Source organism: Agelaius tricolor, unplaced genomic scaffold (assembly GCF_023055355.1).
Source record: "Agelaius tricolor isolate 1412-34295 unplaced genomic scaffold, bAgeTri1.0.p SCAF_17, whole genome shotgun sequence".
Lineage (NCBI taxonomy): Eukaryota > Metazoa > Chordata > Aves > Passeriformes > Icteridae > Agelaius > Agelaius tricolor.
The window spans coordinates 3737910-3757795 of record NW_027269277.1 but is presented as its reverse complement, the minus strand read 5'-3'; the positions used below and the strand labels follow the sequence as shown (position 1 = coordinate 3757795).

At 39.1% G+C, this 19886-nt stretch overlaps 1 protein-coding gene and 1 long non-coding RNA gene across 3 annotated transcripts in view; one reads left to right on the top strand and one right to left on the bottom strand.

Moving 5' to 3' along the window:
• KLHL4 (kelch like family member 4) overlaps positions 1-19886 on the top strand; it is a 38617-nt gene that overhangs the window by 368 nt on the left and 18363 nt on the right. Inside the window, exons 2-3 of one of the 2 annotated variants that reach the window (XM_071442171.1) lie at positions 498-912; positions 18956-19126. In XM_071442171.1, coding sequence (XP_071298272.1) covers positions 498-912; positions 18956-19126 — 586 coding nt within the window. Of the gene's footprint in view, positions 1-248; positions 913-18955; positions 19127-19886 lie in introns of both variants that reach the window. The other variant, XM_071442172.1, reaches the window with a different exon arrangement.
• Positions 444-3381, bottom strand: LOC139597153 (uncharacterized). Its single transcript, XR_011681532.1, has 2 exons — positions 3116-3381; positions 444-1059 (listed from the first exon to the last, which is right to left on the bottom strand). It is a non-coding gene; the product is annotated as an uncharacterized lncRNA (long non-coding RNA).

The following is a 19886-nucleotide window of genomic DNA, read 5'->3' as shown; positions in this document are numbered from 1 at the left end:
TCCCCTGAAAAGCAGCATTGCTAATTAGCAGGCTGGATGGAGAACGCCCTGAGATAGATAGAAAGTCTTGTCACTTTATTTGTGCGTGCTCCCCTGCATCTTAAGTCGCAGCTCGGGCTCCCTGAGGATCATGTGAGGCTGGGTTATATATGGGGAGCCGCGCTGTGGAGCTGCGAGTGTGTAAGCCTGGCAGCTGGGGAGTGTTATGGTTGCTGCTTTCCTGTGCTAAGCTGATTTACTTGTTTAAGGTCTGACCTCATCATCCTGTCAGTATGGATTCCCACCTATACAGCTAACAGCAGCTCAGCATCGCCCGCGGTGCATTCAGCAGCAGAGAGAGGCGCAGAGCTGCCGGTGTTTGTTCTGCTCTTGCCTTTCCTTAAGAAGAGGAGTTGAAACAGAAGAGATAACAAAGAATCCATTTCCTTCCTGAAAGAATAGGCTTTTGTCTTTTTTTTTTTTTTTTTTTCCCCTCTCTGGAAAAAAAACCATGTCAGTCTCTGGGAAGAAGGAGTTTGATGTGAAGCAGATCCTGAGGCTCCGCTGGCGGTGGTTCAGCCACCCCTCGCAGGGCTCCGCCGGCTCCGGGGGCTGCCACCAGCAGGAAGGGTACGAGCACAGGGGCACCCCGGTGCAGAACAGGCTGAAGAGCCACTCTCGGGACAGAAATGGGCTGAAGAAGAACAGCAGCCCCGTGCACCACAACATCCTGGCCCCCGTGCCGGGCCCGACGCCGGGGCACCACCGCTCCATCCACAGCTGGCACCAGCAGAGCCTCATCGAGCAGCTGCGCTCCAGCGAGGACAGCCCCAAAAGCAGCGCCCAGGAAAACTCCGGCAAAGAGGATCCAAGTAAAACCACCCAGGAGCTGCAGATGATCACAGAACAAAATGCAGATGAATCCGCGGAGAGGTAGGAGTTTTAAAGTGTGCACTTGGAAAGGCAGGCTTGTTCCTGAGTTATTCCCTAAAAGTGTCTTTGTTTTCAGCCAGAGTTCCTTACTGCATTAATATCAGTTTGTGTCTGTGCACACCCACACTCAGAGGAGAAGGAGCACTTCTGCATCAGAAAAAGGAACAGAAACATTGTCATGAAATTGTGATCTTTGCTTAAGGTACATCATTCCATAACTCTTCCATATGCATACAATCTGCCAGTTTGTCAAATTTGCTCTATCAACATTCACAGCATACCAATTTCTTCTCTTGATTTGTTATGTGTGAGTGCAATGAAAAAGGAGCCTCCTGACATCCTGTCCTCATTCTGACTTTATCAATGGGTGCAACTTTGACAAATGGGAGCTGCTGGAGGGGCATGGGCTCTGTGGTTGCCGTTGATCTCTCAGATTTCTCACTGATTTTCTTTTACTGTCTTCCTGGCAAGTAAAATTAACCTTGAACTAAGTGGAAAGGAAGCATCATTCTTTGCTTTTTTGAAGGTTTGTTTGAAATCCCAGTACTTTCACAGCTAAGACAAATCTTTTCTGCAAGGTCAGGTAAAAAAACATTACATCTATGAGACCTTAAGATGTAAGCACAAAGGAAGAGCTATTTTTTAGTTGTGAATAACAAAGAATACAATGCCAATACCACTTATTTAATTAAGTTTTTTTTTTAATGTTTTCTTTTTCAAAACTCATGTCAGTATTTTTAGCTTATCCAGCAACATTTTTACCCCACCTTTCCCCACCTTGGACTCAAATCAAACATTTATGATATGGTTATTTGCACTGTTTGATGAGATTGCTATCAGTCTTTGGACATAATTTAAATGTATTACATTGCATTTAGATACAAATTTATCTCACTTGAAGTTACAGTTCTCTCAGTAAAAACCAAGCTGACAGCTTGCATATTTTTAGCAGTTATTATTTTTCAAGTTGTGCATCTGCTGTGGGGAACATCTGCAGATGGAGCAGCAAAAACTGCATTCCAAAATGTCACTTGGAAACCAGTCCCAGTAGTCTATAGGTACCAGATAAAATCATGACAGAATAAAAGCCCTGAGGAAGGGCTGTGGGTGTTCTGTGTTTCCAAGGGTGCTGGTTTGGAATGGGGAAGCAGCAGACCCTTAGTACAACATTTCAAATGATAGTACAAATTTCCTGGGGAAAAAAAAAAAAAAAGAGGTGATTTGAGACACGCCTTTGAAAGAAAATTGATTTAAGTTGAAGAATATAAGGAACACTTGTTCATCCAAATAAGATTCTACACCATGTGAAGAAGGAGGTAAAAAAACCCCAAACCCTAATCAGTTCAGTTTGGGAGGTAATAAACCACTGCCTTCTAAAATAAGATGTGACATTTTCTCCAGCTATAGATGAAGTTTCTGCTAAGACCTCCTGAAGTTTTGTACCTTCATATCCATTCCAATTTAAGTTCTGCTCTTGAGCTGTTTAAAGTTGCAGCTTTTAGGATAGTTCTGGAACTGCATCTATCATATATTGTTATAGTCAAATAAGTGGGTTTCTTTAGGATTTTAGTAAAAGCCATCACTGCATGTAGTAGATTAAAATCTATTTTAACATACATCTTCAAAAGCTGAATTGGTAATCAAGTCTTTATAAAGTGAGTTTCTCTATAACTAAAATTTATTTCAAGAAAATAAAACTGACCATTAAGGACAGTGTAGCTCAAATTTCTTAAATATGTATCAACAGAAATCATTAAGTAAAGCTCTGTTCCCTTCCCCTCCAGCATCCAGCACAGGCCACACATTAATTAATACCTTAATTGGCTGGGTAGAAATGAGATACTGATAAGAAATAAGGAGAAGCAACCTTATACCTACATCTATCTAAATCTAGGATGTAGATATCAATATCTGAATATATTTCCATCTCTTCCTTGTCTCATCCTTGAAATCATGCCTTTACCTCATTCCAGGTCCCCTTTATGTCATTCCAGGTCCCCTTTTCCTTTAGAAGCTCCAGAGAGTCCCAATCAATGGTAATTAATGGGCTCTGCTGGTGATTAACACACAAAAATCAGGATTTTGCAGGATCCCCTGAGCCCACACACTGCCAGGGCCACCACAGCAGGAGCTGTGCAGGTATTTCAAAGGTTAATTGATCAAATTGCACACCCACACCTGAGGACACCAAAGACAAATTTACCTTTTAGACCACAAAAGCTCTGTACCTTCAAAGCAGCTCTCTCTCAACCAGTGGATTTTCCTCTGCCAGGAAAAGTCCCATTTTTAGGTGGATCTAAAGCAGGACTTTGCTGAGTATCACATGGGCATCCAAAATAGCAGGAGAGGAGAGAGAATCTGGCCAATACCTCAACACTTAGCAGAATATAAAAGCAGTTTCTACTAAGAGTTTAATGCTTCCCATGGAAAACTTTGGAAATGCAAAAACAATATTCTGAATTTCTTCAGAAAAGTGTGAGCTTTCTTGCTCTCAAACCTCAGGACTGAATGTTGTCAGTGCTGGACAGAGAGCGCCCTGGGGTTTGATGAAATAAGGGCTGGCTATTGAGGAGGAAAGTTAAATAAGAAAGTGCCAAACAACAGTTCCATACATGATCATTAATACACTTATATCTGCTTTCTTCAACCCATTTTGGCATTCCTGTCCCCAGATTAAATAGTGCAAGACTTAAAAAACCCTTCTGGTCCACGGGCTTGCTCTTGAATTATATCCCATGATAAGTGACAAAGTAAATGAGGCTCCAGTGATTAAACTTCATTAGTTTTGTCCTAATCATAACCAGTTAACGTGTGGTTGGCCAATAAATTTTGGGCCACAAATGGTTTATTGGCACAAGGGTAAGGAAAGTTTCTCAGCACCCTGGGACTGCCTGGCCCAGTGCTGCTCAGGGAACCTGCTCAAACAGGAGCATCTGAAATGAGGGGCCTTGACCTGCTCTGAGATCCCTATGGAAGTTCCATCTGTAGTTTGGCAAAAAGATAAACAGCAGACATCCTTAATTTACTGACCTCATCTGATTCTCACCAATCTGCTCCTTGAATGAGGACTGGGACCTCTGCCCTGGGTGAAAAGAGAGAAACCAGCTAAAGTCTGCATAGCCAACAAGTTATTTTATTTGCAGAATGCATTTCCCAGCACAGCATTTTCTGATATTACTGGGGTGATCAGCGAGCTAAACCTGTGGATTATGGCCATGCCAAGGAAGGGAAAACACCTGCAGAGATTTCAGGCTTGGCTTAAAGAGGAGCTGAAGTGAGTGAGCTCTGTGTGAGCCCATGGGGAATCACCCGTGGGTGGCTCAGCAGGCAGGGCTGGGGGAGCTGAGCACTTGAGCTGTTCTGGTCTATCTGACATCCCTGACCTACCCTGCTGGAACCTTGTGAGGCTCAGGCTCCTCTGCCAGGGGAAACAGGAAGAATTTCCATTCCTTCCAAAGGAAGTGGTGTGGCAGTGATGCAGAGGCAGCAGCACGCACTGGGAGGATTTGATTGTTAGATTTTGACAGTCAACAGAAACTCTGTGTGCTCCCCATGGACACAAGTGTGCACACACAGACTGACAAAGCACTGAAACCTCCAAAAAAGAATAAATTTTATATTGAATTACTTCAACTACTTCTCTTAATAATTTCTAGGCTTACAGATATTGACTTCCCCATGGGAGCACTGTGCCCAGCATTTATTAACACCATGCCACATTACCACATCCCTTCCTGCATGCCTGCCAGGTTTGTGATTCCACAAGTGTGCTATTGCAGACCTTGTGTGCTGCTTAAGTATTTCCTAGTTGCCCAAAGGCACTTGGATTTCAATAGTAAATGTAGCATCCATTCACTATTTTTCTCTTCTGCATCTTTTTTTCAAACCCTGTGGCTGGAAAATTGCTGACAAACTCTAGCTTGGGACAAATTCTAGGACAAATGTTTTCTGATTTCCCACATGAGACAAAATATATTGCTAATTAATTCTAATAGTATCTTTTGATGTTGTAATCCAAACAGTCATTACTGATGCACATGCAAACAGATACTTGGGAGGTGCCTCCTCCCAAAGGCAATCCTTTTCTGTGGTGGCTATTTTTGATGTACAGCTATTTTGATACTTTGTCTCAAGACTTGAAAATTCACATTTTTTAGTTCTGGTAGACATATGGAAATAACCATCAGATTATTTTCTTCACTGTCTCTGACACACACATAAACACACACACATGTGTACATGACTATTTCAGATGTTGTCCCCTATCTGAGGGCTTTCCCTTGAGTTCTGCTTTTACCTCCAGGAGCAGATGACAGCCTTGGCTCCCACTCCAGAGTGAAATAAAGAAAAACAGGTGATGCTTTTCCTGGTGAAAATGGAAGATATGAGTTATCCTGTGAAACCACTGGTCAAACCAGACTGAGAGGGCTTTTGGGACTGTGAGTGAAGTTCTGGGTACCCAAATAAACAGTGGAGCACAGGAATGACTGATAATGCATCCCAAGGCAGCAGTGAAAGGGGGGACTGAGGTATGCCCTGGGCAGAGAAGGTGATAACGGAGGCAACACACCCACACTGCTTCCCTGCTGTGGTAAGAATTCAGTTCCATGAGCAATCTCTGATGCCCAAGGTAACATTTAGAAAGGATGATTCCAAATCTCACATCATGGCAGTCCTTATTTTTTAAAACAGAACTCCTCCAATTTTATTTTTACTGAACCTCCAGCATTTTGAAAAAAACTTTCAAAAAATCTTAAGTTTAACAAATAAGTATTTTAGAAGCATGATAAAGAATGCTGGACATGTAGTCAGACAGCATTTCAAGTCAGAAAGCTGGACCAGGTGCTTCCTTGCTTGTCTACAGTACAGTTTAAGCTCTTTAATGCCTTGGACTTTCCTCATCAGTGTAGATATATATATATATATATATATATATATATATACACACACATACATTTTAGAAGCATATATATATATACATATATGTATATATATATACACACATTGCATTATATATATATTGTTCTCCTTATTCTTCTTATTGCCACACTTTCCTTCTTGACACCCTTTGCTTATGTTTGGAAATTGCTGCAAGTGTGAAGGGCTGCAGTTTGTGAGTCCCAGAATCCCTCCCCTGCAGCTCTGATATTTCACTGCCTGTGTCCAGCAGGTCTGTCTGGGCTCACAGCTCAGTGGGCAGAGCTGGATGTGCTCCTGCTGGATCTGGCAGTTCTAGGGGAGAGCTGGATTCCTTCTGTGCCATCCTGACTGAAATCTGTTTGAATGGCCTCAGAAGTTGTTTTTCTCTCATCAACAATGTGGTGCTGTTGCTCATGCCTGCCTTGTGACTCATGTGGAGCTCCTGCCTCTGTACCAGAGACCTGTTCCCAAACCATCTGTACATTTTTGCAGTTATTTGTTCCCAAAGGCAGCACTTTGCACAAATAAATTCCATCTTGTGTTTATCAGAGAATGTCTCCAACTGGCCGAGCTGGTATTCAGTTCTGATTTTGGAACCCTGATTTAGTGATTTAATATTCAGTTCTGATCCAATACCCCACCATACATGCAGCTCTTCTCAGCTTGAGCTCCAATTGCAATATATAATATCAAAGATTTCTCTCCATTTTTTCAATTAATTTGGAAAATTTATGAGAAGATAGAGAGGAACTTCAGTGCTAAGTTCCTCAGGAGCCCAGTTTGATTTACCTTCCTATTTGTCAGTGATAATTTAATGCCATTGATAATTTAATAGCATGACTTCAAACCAGTTTCACCCTTGTTCCAAAATGGGTGACTCCAGACAGTCCTGGAGGCTGAACTTTGCACTGTCTGATAGAACACACTGAAAAATAACACTCTTATGTTCAAGGTATGCATGACAACGATTTATTCCCTGTTCCCCATAATTTCTAGTAAAAGCTGTTAATGAGGCACTTCAGTTTACTTTGACGTGTTATTCTTGGCAAATTCTTGTTGACTTAAGTTATGTTTCTAAGTGCTTAGAAATAATAATTATATGAATTTTACACTGTATAATTTGGCAAGAAGTAGCAACAAGGAAAAGAAATTATGTTTGTGTCTTTTGGAGAATTTTTCAGTTTCCATAGCATTTATAACACTTTAGTATCAATTCCAGCAGCATGTTTTAAAAAGATGATTTTCTGCAAGCCTGCAATGGACAAAGAAAATGCTCCCTTGTTACCTCAAGGACAAGCAAAAACCAATTTTTTTCTAAATAGATCCTTAGCTAAAGGTCAAAATATGAGTTGAAACTGAATTGTTTAAGATGTTTGTAGCTGATTTGAGAGGGGTCAGAAGTGACATTATTTTATGGAAATTCACTCACAACTGGTTGAAGTAGGGTAGCTGGGGGTAACCAAGAAAACTTGATACCTAATGTTTGCTAAGTGTGGAAAATCTATAAAGTTACAGGAAGTGGTATCTGGTGCAGGATTAAGTTTTAAGAGGAAAATCACCTTTTTTTTTCCTTTTTCCCAGCAGTTGATAATTCACAAAGGGGAACAGGCCTTTTGAGGCCGAGAGCAAATGCACTGAACAGTGACCAATGAATTAATTCTGACTAAATAAATTCTGTGTCCTCATACAAGAGCTCTTGGTACAGAAATTAGAATCACAATGTCTCAAAGGCATCCCTGGGATCTATCCCTACTCTCACCTTCCATTATGACATCTTCTGAAGAACTTGAAAGCAAAAAAATGGGGTATTGAAGTGGGTTGAAACAGCTATTAAAGATGAAAGGAATGAGAAGAATTGTATTTTGAATTTAATTTTATATTCACCCTGTGGAAGGACTGGATATTTATTCAAAATATATTTTTTTTCATAGCTAGATAAATAGACTCATAGGAGAATTTAAACTAAAAAGGAGCTCTGGATGTCATCAAGTCTAACCCTGTCTACCCACCAAGAAGAATAATGAGAAATTATCTGACTTACTAGAAAACACACACTATTTTACAGGCCTACATTTAACAAGCCTAGCTTTCAAAGATGAATTATTACAGGCAAGGGAAAAAAAATGCCATTTAATAGTAATTTAACAATCTAGGACAATTCCAGTCATTTCAAAACAATTTTTTTATGATTCAATTATCTTCTCATTTTCACTCCATAGAGCTTGCTCTTAGCAGAGACAGCTGTTAAATGACTTTTTAAAGAGTTATTACTGTTCTTAAAATCACTTCTTAATGTCTCCAGAAAAAGTTAAGGAGATGATTAAACACATGTGCCCAATGCAGAGCAGTTTTTAGAGACCCACTGAGATTATGCAAGTGAAAGATCAACAAGAAATGAGATGGTTGGTGAAACATTCTGGGAAAAGGGGGAGAAGGTTTTGCTTGGTTTCAAAGTTATAGCCAGACAGGATCCTAACAGAAAGAAACTATTTATTTTCACCCTTGGTTTGTGGCTGAATTGTTTACTTTGGAATATTGCACTGAGGAACATACTAAAATCCTACACATTTAAAAAATAAAGGGATTTATTTGCTATAATCAAGCAGCTAAATTTGCCCAACTAAACTAGTCCAGTTTGGTTTAGCTCCTTTCCTTCTGCTAGAATAAAACAATTCCCCAATGTATTTAGAGAATGATTATATCAGGCAATTAAATAAGACTGCAGCTCGCTTGTTGTGGACCTGTTGGTGTGCAGGGTAAAAGAATTAAAAATGAAGTTGAAGAACTGTTGGGATTCACAGAAAGAGCTGAAGTATAGGATATAAACATGAAGAAAATAATCTCGAAAACAAAGTCATAACCAAATTTAACCTCTGTGACATCAGATTCCCCCTCAGTGACTCCATCAAACACAAACACCAGCACTGGAAATTCCCACCCTGCTGGGGCAGCAAATCTGCTCCCAGACCACCTCCTTCCCTCCTTTTCCAAGCAAATGCTCAACAGTAAAACCTCAATTCAAAACAAATTGAAGTAGCTAGAACAAGACCAGAGAGCCTGGCTCTTTACTAAAATTCTGCCCATCCAAGAATTCTTACCTTAAAACATCTTTGATTTCATTGTAGCAATTGTTTCATCCTATGGGGCAAATCAGGATATTTCACTAAAACCTGTCTGCTGCTCCCAGGGAGCAAGAGGGGAACTAAAAGTATTTAAAATAACGTCCTGCCTTCACTTCAGGTTTAAGTATGTGCTAGAGCATCTAAATGGATGCAATTTCAAAGTGTTTTATCAGGAAATAGGCACTGTATTCTCATGCTGTTTTACAGGATAAAAATTCATCACATTCTCCACTAAAAGCCATTTAGGCCAAAGAAACATTTTTAGTGGAAAAGAAAGCAATGTCTGATACCTGGTCCTTCCTTCAGTTTTGTTGTACATAGTTTGAAAACCTTGGGACACAAATCTAGATGTCTTACCTGGATGTTAATATCCAGGTTTAATCAATTTGATTTAATCAAATTCAAGTGCTCTCAGCCTAAATTTTTAGCTTCATGACCAGGATCTGAAAATCAAGATATGGGTTATGTCTCAGATTTGTTGCCTGCTCCTTTTATTACCTCAGAGCAAGTACCCAGGCTCTTGGCATCACAGCTCCCTCATGTAAAAGAGCATTTTCTGGGGACACAACAGGAACTGAGCAGGCTTTTCAAACATCCAGACCTGCCTGCACAAAGCTTTGCAAAGTGGAATTCATGTACACTATGATAGATCCATTATATTCAGAGTTGCACAATTTACCTTCTCATTATACTGACATCACAGAAATCAAAGTCTGCTGGGACTTCCCATTATAGTAATATTAGAGACCAATATCCTTCCAATAAAATGTTTTGAACAGCAAACAAAGGCAACACATTTGAGAAAGGGGACAGCCACTGCCACCCTTTGCCATGCTTCACTTTATGATAAGTTACAAGTTAAGAGGAAAGGAGACATTCTGAAAAGAAATGAGCATTTTCAAACCCTGTTCATTTTAATAGAAGTTGGGAAAATGAAGAACCTTTTTGAATGGGGCAAATATACCTTGATTTAAATGGAAATTGTGAGCAAACCACTAAGAAATCCTAGGAGTTGGAGAAAAGCTATTTTAAGCTATTACATATGGTTTGAGTTGCTAGGGAAACCTCTTTTGCAGTGTTCATTTAGCACAGATGCTCAGGAAAGCTCAGTCTCCATGTCAGACCATTTCAGAGCCTTGCAGAATGGGAGGAAACAGAGATGCACACACACACACACACATGCAGGCAAAAATACCTCAGCAATTTTACCTTAGCCATGTTCCACATCCTTGGGGGCAGCTCCTTCATCCCCTCTCTGCCACGACCAACAGAGCAAAAGCTCTGACTCCAGACTGAGAATATTTGCTCAAACATTTCCTTCAGTTTGGATCCATTGGGGTTCATGTTTCAGACATTCATCTTTGTAGAGCAGGAAAAGGCAAAGGACAGGCTGGTTCTTTCTGGTCACCCTTTTGAGCAGGGAGATAAATACATTTTATATATCTATACATCTATATATCTATACATCTATATATCTATACATCTATATATCTATATCTATCTATCTATATATATATATATAAATATTTTGAACAGACAATAAATATATACTCTGAACAAAAACTGGGGTGCTCTATCATGTGTATAGTGATCATTTAAAGGTGAAAATGCTGGCTCTAGGTCATGACTCTCATTTCTGTCTCACAAAAGGATTCTCTCCTGCTCATCATTCACTATTTGGCAAACTACCCCTAAAGGCAGAAACTCCCTCCCGTGCCCTTCCTTGCCCCCAGCCATGTCTGTGTGCTGGTGCAGTGGCTTGGGATGCACTTTAGACCTTCCTGAGAGGCCTGACCCAGTAAATTCCCCAGCAGTGCAGCCAGTGCAGTCCCTGGTGCTGTCACAGGGGATTTAGGAGCAGAGCAAAACAACTTCCTGGGCAGTTCCAGCCTGGTGATCCTGCAGGAGCCAGGCTGCTCAACCAGAACACAGTGAGCTGCTGAGATCAGCGCAGAAAGGACAAGGCTGTAAGTCAGGATTAATTGGTTTTTTTGCCTTAATTTGTTTTATTCACCTAAAGGATCCCCGATTTTCTGCTAAAAAAGAGATGAAGAGTGGCTTGGTGGCACAAAAAATGCCAATAAAGTTGCTTGGGAGGAAGCTCCCATAGGATGCCCCAAAGCAGGAGAACTCAAATGTGCCACTCCCTTCCTCTTTCACATGGAGCCCAATTACTCCTCTGCTGTTTAAAGTTTCCTTATACTTTTTCACTTCAAGTGAATCCAAACCTGACTTTAACACAGTTTAAAAAGTAACAAATTCAGGACTGGAAGGACAATATTTTATGACTAAATGCAATAAAATTGCTGTGTTATTATTTGTATAACCACATTACAATGTAAATTTGCCTCTCTCCAGCCTAGTGATTACTGCTGGCACTCCAGGAAAAAAACCTGTCATAATAATAATAACAATAAAAGCAATATTTTTCACAGTTCATATCAGTTACATACTTTTAGCCTTTCTTTGTTTTTCTTTTGATTTAATGTGCTACATTTGTTTAGATTTCATGTTTTTATTCTGATTGAATTACAGTGAGTGAGGCTGACACAAACCCTGGCTTGTTGGAGCAAGTTATCACTATTATCTGTCCAGATAAATGCCAAGCCACTAATGGCATTGAGAGAACAGGTTTTATTAAGCCAGGTTGTCAGAAATACTGGTAAATACACCTGATAGTGTCAAATTAAAGCAGCCCTAATGTTCTGTCTCTAAAGGTTGTAAAGACAATTCTCTCTCTGTGTTACAAAGGTGCTGTGGGCTCATGAGTAGAGGTTTCCTCACTAAGGAATTCCTGTAAGGTGCTGCCTCAACCCCCTTCTTTTCTGAGCTAGCACAGGAGATTTTCAGTGGATATTATTTCTTACACTGGCAATGATAAATAGTAATAGATTCTAAAATATTTCTCAGGTGTTAAAACGTGCAAGTCAGTGACCAAAGGTAAGAACAGGAGCTAAAGCACAGCTGTCTACATAATTTATAACATCCAAAATTCCCTCCAGTAAGTATGGAAGGGCATTCACAATATGCTGGTTTGGTTGTACTGACTTGAAAAAAATGCCCTCAATTGAGCCAGAAACGAATACAGCATGCTAAGTTATTTGAATTCCTTTCCAGACCTAGGTTTGAGTTATATTTTCTGACACAGAAGCTCAGAAGATAACAACTGGCTGGAGAGTACTTTGGTATCAGCATATCTGTACCCAGGGAAACACAGAAATATTTGGCTTTAACACAGGGAAACTCTCTCAGGGTGTAAATGCACAATTAAGAGAAGGAGAGGATTGATCACAGATAAATTTATGTGGCTTACAAAACCTTCAAACAGAATAGAAAACTTCAGTCTACTTCTCATCTCTGATTTCTACCTGTGAGGCTGCCCAGACTTTTACACACATCCTCTTTCCCTCATTTCTAATAAATCTGTAATTATGACAGGGCACTCTGGCTAAATAGGTTAAAAATCACACTTTTTGTCCCCAGTGCAGTAGTGTTTAGCTTTGAAGGAGGTATCCAGCAGATCAGCTGAATCAGGTCAGGAGATATTTTGGAACCAGCCTGGAGATTTTTACGTGACTGGGGGTGTCTCAGACAGCAAAATGAAATTTGAAGTGGTGCCTTCCTTTAGGGGATCGTGTTTCACTTGAAGGGGAAAGCGTGATAAGTCTTGTTATTTGTTAGTTAGGATCCAGCTAAATGCAGGAAAGGAAAAATGTAAAAAAAGAAATGGTCATGAGAAGCCCAAGAATAGTTTTCCTTTGCCTTTGATGAAAAACAAGAAAGAGGTGAGAAGCACGTACGAAGGTATGAGTGGTTTGAGGTTTAATAAATCAGGATATCCACAGAAATCTCCCAGCAGGATCCATGCTTGATGAGCTGCAAGGCTCAGATTGGCAGGGGCAGGGATAATTGCTATTGAGACTGTTTCTCTCTGTCTTTCCAAAGCTCTGCTCACTGGAGGCACAACCACTTCACATTTCTTTTGTTCTTGTGCTTGGATCTCCCTTTGCTCCCCTCTGCTCCACTTTCCCCAGTAACAGGCAAAAGGGGCAGCATAAATCAGGGTCTTCCTCCCCTCACGCTCCCCCATCAGGAGCCTTTCTGAAAGGTGCTTAATGAAGGACCAAACATGGAGTTAATGAGTTTCATCTGCCAATATCTTGGCTTGGAGTGAAAACCAGTTCTTCTTGCCATTGGCCTGTATGTTGTTTTCTATGTCCTCTAAAGAAAAATGCCACGGGCTCAGATCCAGCATTAAGCCATTATTTTTCATTTTGTACATTCTGACAGCTCCAAATCATGCTATATCATGATTCTGGTCATGATGCTATATCCTGCCTTCTGGTCACATCATCTTTTGTTCTTTAGAAAGATTATCACGTGCTCCCAGGAAGTTGAGCAGGAAATACTCAACCTCAATGAGTTTCTCCTTCACTTTTAATTTCCCTCCAACACAATCACGTACTGCAAATGTAAGTTTGGAATTCATGCATTGCAGTGACCACTTGGCATTATCAGAATAGAGGATAATTTTAAGATGATAATATATAAAATACTCCTATCCTTTTACCTGAAAGGTTTCACTCAGTTATTCTTTATTATATAATCTAAATGAATACAGGGTTAATTCTCCTGGAGGATAATGCTCTTGAATGGTGATTTAAACTGGCATTAATTGAAATTATTTGTCTGAGACACTCACTTCACCCCTGAATGTAGAAACATTTCTATTAAATAAAACACTCAGGCTGTGCAGGCAGTGTTCTCTCCAGGCTGATTGGATATTGCTTCAGCTCCAATTTCTATGCCACAGAAATAAGGGTTTTTAAGTATTTTAAAAGTGTTTATAGCAAAGTTTTATGTTCAGATTAGTTCTGTACCAGGATGAGAGCCGTTAGAAACTCCTTTCTATGTATGTAGGATTATTCAATTTCTCAATTATCTGCAGAAAACAAACAATGAGCATAAAACCCTTCTGTACACATGAGGTCTTTCAACAGTGGAAAAGTAGATCAACAATCAAGAGAGTTCACACACTAATCTGCAGAGACTGGAAAAGAACTTTGCAATTCCTCTGTAAAAGTAATAAATATACAATTTCCAGAGGGAAGCACCTTACTGAGGAGATGTTTGGATTGATTCATCTTTGTACCTCAAAATCAGAGTGGCCACAGCTGAGAGAAGGCACAAAGGGCTCAGGGCTCTGCAGTTTGGGTGCAGCTTCCATTTCCCACTGGAATTACCCCAAAGAATCCCTGATTTCTATTTCTGGCGGGGATTCAAAATATCCTCACCCAAATTCATCCTGCTCTGAATCACGATGACATCTGTCTGTACATTGTCATGTCTGGGGGAAGAACAAAACTCAAAGGAGCTAAAAGTGGTTGGCAGTAAATGAAATGCACATTTACACTTCTAATCCCAAATGGGAAAAGTTATTTTAACCAACACTGACTGAGACAAGTGGCCAGTTTTTGCTGGCCTTGGCAATAAAAATTGCTAAAACCAGGCAGTTTCAAGAGCTCCAAGCTCTAAAGGAATTGCCAGAGCTTTCAGTTTAGTTGGGAAGTCAGGAGTTTCTCCGTTAACTGAAATAAATTATAAATTTTAATTAATTTTTTCTTCATGTGCTACATGATTTTCTATCATTATTACAACCTCATGTTAATGTTATGACCTGAGCAGTCATCAACAATTTCTCATACTCTTTTAGGACAAATCTTTTCACCCATACCCTAAAAACCACAATAAAGAATAAAAAATGAAGAAGATGACTGCAGCAGAAATTTCAAGGCAGAGGCTGGGACAGTTACCGATGTGCTAAAATTTTATCAGCATCAATTAATACATGAATACAACTTTATCACTATTTTATGCAATATTGTGCTTCTAAGCTTCCTTGTCATCAGGTTTTCTTCTTGGTTTTGGCCACAGACACACTGAATGAGGTTTAATAAAACACTGAATTTTAAAAATGGTATGGCAAATAAAAGGCATTTATGTGTTATCACATTCTAATTAAATAATGAGGAAATCTGGATTTATCCTTTATATACTGATTAATGAAGAGTGCTCTGCTGATTAGCGTGAAGAGTTCTCCATTATGACAGAAAATTAATTTAACATAATTCAGAAATTTAAAGAATTGTGGCCTGGAATGAATCACAAAACTCATGCCATCAATTCTGATTACAGAAAAGATGAAATTGTACCTCCACACACCATTTCTGAGCCCCAGCTTTCTTAGGATCCAGAAAAATCTTGCTGTTACCTGTCATTTCCTCCCTTGTGTTTCATTCAGATAATTATTGGAACAGAGGTGTAAGCAGCTCTTTGAAAAGTAAAAAATTCCCCAAAGTTTAATGAGAAAAGGGCAAAGATGCCTTTCTGTATTTAAATTCTGTTCCCAGAAAACATTTTTTCTTGCTATGATAATAGCAAGAAAAAAAAATACGTACAATATGCTATAATTACCCATAATAATAATTAAATATTATTAATAATTAGACCTTCTTTCTAGCACATGATTTTCTGTGATAAAATCATGGAGCAGCGTGAGGAGCAGGATTTGCCTGGAATTCTCTCAGCACCTTGTTCACCTTTGGAACTGAATCCCCGTCAGATTTCAAGCGTGGCTAAACAAGTTATTCCTATCTCTTGTATTCATTTCACTCAGAACCTGCCATCCCAGCTCAGTTTTGAAAATGTCATGTGAAATAGTGTCAGAAGCCATCCAGAAGGCGAGATGACTTCTGACAATTCATGTTTTTCTCCCAGTAAGCTTTGGTACCTTGGAAAAAAAAGAATAAAATGCAATTTTCTGACATGATTCATTGTGACCAGCCACGCTGGCTGGAATTTATGTCCTCCTTGTCATCCAGACACTTAATGCTTTTTGATTATTTCTCCAAGTTTTCAATGTATACTTTCTGTTTCAAAATTCCATGTTTCTTTGAAAATGGACCATATTTTGAGTATCCTTCACAAATCCTTACAGGAAAACTCTGGAATGATTTCACTCGGTTTTCTACCTGAAATGAAATTCATACAACTCAGTGAGTTCAGAATAATTTAAATACAGATTTATCTCTCCGGGCTAATCCACATTTTAAGCCATTATTAAGAATGCTAATTACAGCTCCTCATCCCAGTGAACAGCAGCACAAAGATAACATGAAACAATTTGGGTTCCTGATTTAAACCATTGATATTTTCCCTCCCTTTTGGAAACTTTTATTCCTGAATACTCAGCTTTTGTTTGCCCAAACCTGTGCACATTTTATAGAAATAAATCTTTATCTGTGCTACACCCTCAGCATCCTCTGCCAGAATTCCACACCAGACTCCAGGGGCTTTTCCTGACTCCTTCCTTGAGGATATTTTGATCTCTGACTTTAGTTCATCATTACCCAGTTCTACACTCTGAAGGTCAATATTTGAGTCTGACAGTCATACACTAAGGAAAATATATAAATATTTATCTTTGAATTTAATTTTTCCCCCTCCATTATATATCTACCATTTCAAATCAGCTGCTGAAGACCAACCAGAAATTATATTATTAATTTTAATGGAGAACTTGTTTTTGCTTCCAGTATTTTTCAGTCTCTGAAGACCTTTGCCTTTGAAATAATTAATTATATTAGTGGTATTTATAGTGTAGTTAAATGTGACTCCAATAAACTTCTGAAAAAAATACCCATGACTAAATGAAATAATTAGACTTTCACTCCCTTGGAAATGATTCTCTAACCACAAATAAATCCATGCTATGGGGAATGATTTATTTCACACAACAGTACTATCTATTTACAATTGGGATGGCTGAGTATTATTTGAGGATTTTTCTGCAAACACCAGGGCTAAGTGCAATGTACTGAGATACAACAATTAGAGTGCAGCTATTGAATCTGAAAAAAATATTTTTTTCAAAAAATAATTTTCTGAAAAACGTTAAAGGACGCTTAAGAGGTAAATAACAAAACATTCCAGAGTATGAATTTGGCACCCAGTAGCTGATACAAAACTAATGAGCATATAATCCAATTTTGCAGCTTTGTCATTGCCTATGAAGCATTGAAAGAAAACAAATAAGAAAGTGGAGTCATTAAACACACTGAGACAAATTCATTTTTGTAAGTCAAAGATGACAAAGGAAACATATTAGAGGTGAACTTGGTTTTCCCATTTTTCTTTAAAACTAAACTAAGCTAAGCTAAAATGGATTTGAAGTTGTAATAAAGACAGAAACATTTTGCAAAGGGGATGGAAAACTGCTGTGTCTCAATTCAATATTACATTATAATTTGGTTTTTAATTATTTCCCTTGGCTTCTATGAGCTATATAATGAGGTATGATCTTTGAAAATGAATGATCTAACATCTCTATTTTCTGATACTACCAATTCAACCCGACTTACCCTTTTTTATTTCTCTGTTTCCTGAACTAGATGTTAAATTGTGGATGTAATCCAATATTCTGCTAAATTTGATATGCTAATTTTGTGAAGAGACCTTATCTCTCCTAATCATTTATGAATTTGCATTAACAATATCAAAGACAACAAGGAAATTTAGTCAACAGCTGTCATTATTTCCCAGTTGGGCTTGGAAATTTAAAAAAACAGGTGCTATGCACTCGAAAAAAATATGAAATTAAACTGAGAAAATGTTTTTCTAAACAATCTTTAGATAAAGTAGTGTTAAATATTGCAGCATTTTCAAGCTATATGATATAAATTTATACCAACAAATGCATTATTATTTACTAAAAAAAGATGAATAGAAAAATAAAGATTTTTCTAAGAAGTGTCAGGAAAGTGTTTCAATCTACATCAAAATCCATATTTAATGGCTGTAAGGAATGATGTTTTGAAAAAACAATATGGGTTGTCTATAATCGGGAAAGCTAACAGAATTCTGGAGTGGGAGGAATATATTTATTTATATTGTACATTTCTGTGAAAGGCAGAGAAATTAATTTGTCTCCATTGTTTGCATTCAGATTCTAAAGGCCACGTACAGGTTCCATGAGCTTTTCATTTGGAAATTTCTCTAGAATTACATGGTGCTCATTAAAGTGTCCTCAGATTCATTACTATTGACTCAAGTAATTCAATGGACAAAGTAAGAAGAGATCAGAAATAACACCTAAAGATGTAATATCCAATATTTCATGCCAAGAGGTATTTTAGCTGTCAGTATCACAGGAAAATAGGGGTTTTTTTGAGGATTCTGTTTGTGAGTGCTCAGGAGGTTGCATTTGCCATGTCAGTGCTGTGCCATCCACTCAGAACTGATGGAAGCAGCCAAATACTACACACCCTACTACCAGGGGGAAGCACCCCTTACTACACACAGCTGTAATAAAGTACAGCTGTTTACAGCTTAATAAAGTACAGTTTATGTGCAGGTTTATGAATAAAAACTTCTGATAGTGGAGCCTTGGAAAATGTTAAAAATAGTCTTTGAAAATATTAGGCCTTGTATTTTCTCAGATCACTGCACCTGCGTAAGCAGTATGATAAATGATATAATTGTTAGATGTGATGATTGTTTAGTAGTTAAATGTAATTATTATATAACCATAAGAAGAATTGTGAGAAACTATGTTGGAAATTTAAAGGGGGCTACGTTTAGCTGAAATCTGTGTATACAATAGAACAATATAAGTTTGATAATTATCATGAAAGTTATATAACGATAGAGTATAAAACACGTTCACCTTGAATGTATGGTCGGAATCAGATTTGGGTGGAAATCACCCCAATTCCCAGAGCTCTTCAATAAAAAGCACCGCATATAATTGCTTCTGTGATTATGTGTTTTTGAACGCTAACACTTCCAGATAGCAAAGAGAAAAAGTGGGAAGAAGCCATGGTAAGACCAGGACTGTGGGACTTTTAAAAATTTCTGTGCTGCCTTTTGAATAAAAATCAACGTCGTCAGCGTTTAAAATGGATTTCTAACTCTGTGTTCATCCCTGCCTCTGTCCCTGGCAGGCTGTCCAGCACCAGCAGCTCTCTGGGGATGGGCACCAATGGCTCTGATGAGTATTTCCAGTCCTCGAACCACGCGGAGCAAACCTTCCGCAAGATGGAGAGTTACCTGCAGCAGCAGCAGCTCTGCGACGTGCTCCTCATCGCTGGCGACCAACGGATCCCAGCCCACAGGTACAGCTCCCCGGCTCCTGTCTGCCTCACGCTCCCAAAAAAGCTGCCTCAGTTTATGAACGGCCTGGTTGGTTGTGAATGGAGAGTTACTCTAATTAGGACCCCAGCTAATCATGCGGTCAACTTTTCATGTCTGTTATTTTGAACACAATAAAATTCAAATGCAAACTGCTGGCACTGTCCACCCTCTCTTCTTGCTGCTGTCAAATCACAGCAAGATCAGCGAAGAAAATCTGCCCAGATAAGCACTCTGGGAGAAAATTAGATTACTAATTACTCTTTTAACTTCACTGCTGCAAGATTTGACTCCTATGCTAATTGTTTCTGTTGTACACACAGTTCATAACATAATAAAGCTGGATTTTCTGCCTGGTACTGAGATGATGAGGTAATTTACTGTCTTTGCTGTTCTGCTGATGCCTTGTGAAGGCTGCCCTAGAACAGAGGCTAGGATGGAGTTAAAGAATAAAGCAGGGATTTATTTAAAGGCCTCAATGGATCCACCTTGGGCAGTACAAGAGCCCAGCCAGGGCTGCACCCAAGATGAACCAAAATGGTCACAAAATGCACGATGGGTCACAAGGTCTGACACTTTTATAAGTTTTGCATATTGGAGTTAATTGTCCAATTATAGTTTTAGGTTATGAAGTCCCATCCTGCTTGTTTTTCTCTCTCCAGCCCACGGTGTTTGTGCTCTTGGGCTGAGGTTTGGATCATTTGTCCTTGGTCCCCAGCTGGAGCAGGAATTGTTTTGTCTCCC